Source organism: Fomitiporia mediterranea (genome assembly GCF_000271605.1).
Source record: "Fomitiporia mediterranea MF3/22 unplaced genomic scaffold FOMMEscaffold_5, whole genome shotgun sequence".
NCBI lineage: Eukaryota > Fungi > Basidiomycota > Agaricomycetes > Hymenochaetales > Hymenochaetaceae > Fomitiporia > Fomitiporia mediterranea.
In genome coordinates, this window is record NW_006760390.1 from 4,149,875 (window position 1) to 4,155,122 (window position 5,248).

Below are 5,248 nucleotides of genomic sequence, written 5' to 3' on the forward strand. Positions count from 1 at the left end.
AACTTGTAGTAGTAGTAGCTGAACTCTGTCTGCACTATCATTTCCTTCTCACTCTACACATTGACTAGTTGTGTAATATTGGCTCTTGTGTAGTGTTAACCATTAATCAGCTCCAGATAGAGCTTTCTGATCTCCTCTTTCACAATACTCTAATTACACACTCCTTTCTTCTTTAACTCAGGCACAGTAGCCTACAAACTGCTACAGCTTGTTACTGTATAGTATGTTACTTACTTACACATCTACTCAGTGTCCTTCTGGAAGTCAGTAGCTAACATCTTAATGTCTTCAAAAAACTGCAGAAGTTCCTCAAGCTTACTACTGTCAAAGTATAGTACTTCTCTTGATCCTCTTCTTAGCAGCCATGTCATCATACTTCTTGTGTGTCAAAACAGTCAGTTCAATTCAAAACAAGTGTAGTAAGGCTCTCAAGGCTAAGATCAAGACAAAAACAACCTAGACACTTTAGAACAGAGACACTACCTCTCACAGTAGGCTCTAAAATGAGAGGCAAGGTTTTGGTAGACTTGTTCCCTCTAGTGTTGTTGTAGGCTCTAGTCAAAACTCCTCTTGTCCATTCCAAATAGGAAAGAACTAACTACATGAAGAAAGTGATTATGTAATCCAAAGAATTAATAAAATCAAGAAGATCTGATAGTAACTAAAATCAGAACTCTTCAGTAGAATCTTATAAGAATTACAGACTACTATACCTAGACAACTAGTTAGTAATTCTAAGCTCTGAAAATGTGTGTAAAACCTTATACTACCTTATACATAATAAACTAGAACATTTCAGTACAGACAAGACTTATCTGTCCTTACACAACTTATTCTATTAGTCTAACATACACTAGGATCTTAAACAGAACTATATTCTAGACTATAATGTGTACTAACACAATAAGAACCTAACTACAAAACTTACTAGTCTACTACATTTACTACTAGTTCTGAATGTATATTTTGAGAGTATTACAATTGACTTTGTTAGACTATTGCTAGAAGACAGTAGATACAACAGAATAGTAACAATAACAGATTGACTAGGTAGTACAGACATTAGGATTGAACTGTGTAGGATAAACATAATAGTAGAAGAATTTACAGAACTGTTCTTTAACAAATAGTATTGTAAAAACAGCTTACCTTAGGAAATTGTTTCTAACTAGGACTGTCTGTTCCTGTCTGGATTTTAGACCACATTACATGTAAGGACAAGTGTAAAGCTGAAGATGTTAACAGTATACTACCTGGAAACAGACAGAGTAAGTGAGTGTACTAATAAGACAGTAAGCCAGTTATTACACTTCTATGTTGATTGTCAACAGTAGGGTTGGTAGGCTCAGCTCTTATAGGTCTAGTTCTGTATTATGAATATAGTAAACACTTCTATAGAATATTCCCTATTTTAACTATATTATAAATACTTACTATAGACAGTTCTACTACTTACACAACTAGAACAGTTGTAAGTAGATTCTCTAGAAGTACAAGTATCAGAATTCCTAGCCTATATACATTAGGATGTTACAGAGGCACAAGACACCCTTCTAACAGTTAAGACCTACTAAGTACATTATACAAACTAAGACTGTACTATAGAAGATTGTTTTATAGTAGAAGACTAAGTTATACTCTCTACTTGTAATTACTACTAGGACTACCTTGTACAAACACTAGAACACACTGTAAAATTCATGCCCTACTATAATAGACTGTACTTTATTATTGTAGCAAACTCAGACAAGTCAGAACACACTCTAGAGCTACCTGACTCTAATCAGACTTTCCTAAGATTCTATACAAGCTAACTTAAGTGTTATGTCCTAAATGATAATGTGCTCTTTCTACAACATGCTCTCAATTAACTAGGTCTGGTGGAAGGAGAGGAGGAGGTTTACAAGGTATTGTACATTATAGACACAAGGTACAAAGACTAAGGTTGACAGTATTTAGTAGAATGAGTAGGATAGAGTAAATAGGGACAAGAATAGAAGGTATAGTCAGAGCTTTAAAGGTTAGCCCCTAAAGTCCTATAGGCCTAGTTAGCTTTACATTCCTATAAGGGTACTATTTTTTAGAGGGGGGAGGAGTGTAAGCCTGTCTGACAGCTTACAACAGTTTCTGTACAGTTCTATAGTACAAAACTGTGAATCCTATATATAGATTCTTACAGTAGCTTACTAAGCCACACACTTTTTCTATATACTTACATCAAGTCCCCCTTTTATTATAACTACCTTTCCTGCATTCCTAAATGTATACTATCCTCTTTTGTCTTCCCCTTTAAGTATACATTATATCCTCTTTTTGTTCCCCTTTTACTTTCTCCTTTGAGTATAGACTATTTCCTTAGTATATATAGTTAGTATTCTTTACCTTTGTTACATTAGTTTGTATTTCTGACTGTAACAAAGGTGAGTCCTTTATTAGTACATGTATTAGTTTGTATTTCTGACTGTAACAAAGATACCTTTGTCCTGTTAGCTTTTGTATGTTACTACAAACTCAGAACTTGTTTGTAACAGTGTTTAGTACTTCCCTAGTACTGTTCTAAGAATATCTTATTTATATTAATAGTACTATAGATTAATTCAAATTTGTTAGTATCTTAGAGGAGGGGCTCTTGAGTATACTCTATAATAAGAGTATTAAGAAATCTAACTTTATTTTTTAACAGAATAATAATTTAAAATATAATTTATAATTTATATAAGACTAGTTTTAAAAAAAGAAAATTAAACTCATTTTCTGGCTCTCTCAGAGACCTGACATGAACATTATAAAACATGTTTAGAGTAAGCTAAAACATTAATTAGATTACTAATTCTCTCATTCTTTAAATAAAACTAAACTATAGAAAGTAATATAAAAGAAGTAGTACTAAATAAATATAAATTTTATTAATCATTTATATAGTTCTATACTCTCTCATGTAATTACTTTAAAGAAAGCTAAGAGTAGCTATACTAAGTACTAGAATACATAAATTTAACTTTAATAATTCAATTTTTTTCATATTAAAAACTAATTATACACTTGTATATTATTTAGTTGATTACATAATTATTACTTATCTTTATTAAATCTAGACAGATTTTCATCAAATAATTTCTTTTTAATTATATACTGTCTACTATTCTTAATACAAATAATTAATCTAATTTTTCTTATTGTTTTGTAAAGAAAGGTCAATTTTTTACAATTTTATACTTTATTACAATTTTTTTATATACTGTTACCTTATAAGTATAGTAATCAAAGTACCTCTCTTTGTAAGCTTGGTAGCTTACCACATGTGAACAGCTACTGTTAGGGGGTAGTACCTTAATTTGGTAACATGTACTTATATAGAGTGTAGGGTATGGATTACTAATTAGTAATTATACTAGCCTTTTAGTATAATGGTTAACATTACTACACTAGTGTTGACAAGGATTACACTCTTATACACTATAGTATAGTGTAACAGTTATAGCCTATTATCTTACTAGGAAAGAGGTACACAGAGCAATTAAAAATAGAAAAGTATGAGTAATATGAATTAAGATGAGAGTATATATTAAAGATAAGGATTTTATTACATTTAGTCTGATAGTATATTACTTTGAGAACTATAATGTAGAGACATGCAAATTATAGTGTTGAGTATAAAGTAATGTACAAGAGACTACAAGAGACTTTATAAGTATGATAATATCTCCAGTCTCTTAGACTTTGAAATTTGTATATCTTTTTATTTTCTTAAAGGCTAGTTAGAATACTTTTCCCTTAACAACTCTGCTGGTTTCCTTAGAAATCTGTTAACTTCATCAAACTCACGTTTGACCTTCTCCTTCTCTCTTGCTTCCTTTTTCTTTTGTGCTTCTCCTCTAATAACTTTTAATTCTTGTTGTACTTGTTTCAGTGTCTGTACTGTTGCTGATTTAGAATGAATGTTAGTCTCTACATTTATGACACATAAAAGTAGATCATCATAGGCTTTCATGTAACCTGGAGTGTAATCTGCATAAGGTCCATTGTCATTAAACATGTCCAAAATATTGTAAAGTTTAGCTCTTGCATCTTGTGTAGCATAAAAGATTACACTTAGGTGTTCACCAGTTTGAAACTCTGGCCAGAGCAATTCAATATGTCTGATAAAGTCTTGCAGCTTTGGGTCTGTAACTTTTAGACCTGGCTGTGTTTGGTTTTCATCTTTGGCTTGCAGTATAAAAGCACTCTTGAATTCTGCTCGTTTTTGACTCAAATAATCTTGCTCTTTAATACTGTTTGATTCCCTGTTCCCTTCAGAATCGTCAAAAAGCAGCTTGGTAGGAAGTTTTTTCAAGACATGATGAAGTACGTCATAACTATCTGAGAAGGAGTTACAGAACCTGAACAAGTTGTGTACCTCTGATTTCACTTCTGCTGCTAGTGTTTTGAGCTCAGCACATTTTGTTTCAACTTCCTCCATTTTTGCCTCTCTATCTGCATGAGAGGTGTGGTGTGAATGTGAACGTGAGGACCTTTTTGACAACCAGGATTAGGATGATCTATTCATAACTGGAGACACTGGTGAGCTCAGCTCTGTGTGTGTTGCTGATAGGGGAATTGCCTGTGCCTGGCATGATTGAATTACACACAGTGTCCAGATTAAATGTGTGCTGTAATTACCGAGTAATGTGCAAACATAGTACGTTTGCAATATTGCTTACTTCATTAGCTGTGGAAAGAGGGAAAGTTGCATTGCAAGTGCTGTAAATCAAGGTTCTTATGTAATTGCGTTTGCAAAGTTGTAGAGCTTGGAGTGGTGTTGTACAATAGTGTAATGTGTCACTGGCTTGTTGTTTTGTTAGGAAGATAGCTGAGAATTGTGTATGTATGAGTAGTCTGATAGTTGAGCTTTCCCTAATAGGTTGAGGACGTCAAGTGTACTGAAGGCACTGTAGTATGGACGTGTAGTAATTGTTTGTATTTTGGGATGACATAGAGAAAAAATGTCTAGCCTGAAAGGACCTGCATACAATAAGGATTAGTTTGTGTAATGAACATGAGTATTGTGATCATATGGCCTTATGTGATTTTTGTAAGCAAGCAAAATACAGCAGCATTGGCAGGTAATCAACATTTTGTCACATTGCTTTTGTTGTATACTTAGAATTATTGCAGTTTATCATTTGCTTAGCTTGTTGTTGTGGGCATCAGGACAAAATATACAGTGTGTGTCAAAAGTATTGCAACACTATATAACAATTTACTTTTT

The 5,248-nt window shown here is 32.7% G+C and overlaps 1 protein-coding gene across 1 annotated transcript in view; it reads left to right on the top strand.

Moving 5' to 3' along the window:
• Window positions 1-364: 364 nt before the first annotated feature.
• The window catches only part of FOMMEDRAFT_155818 (uncharacterized protein), a gene marked incomplete at both ends in the record, with an annotated part of 8,521 nt that continues 3,637 nt past the window's right edge, over window positions 365-5,248 (top strand). The window contains one exon of the mRNA XM_007266189.1: window positions 365-381. Coding sequence (XP_007266251.1) covers window positions 365-381 — 17 coding nt within the window. The remainder of the gene's footprint in view (window positions 382-5,248) is intronic.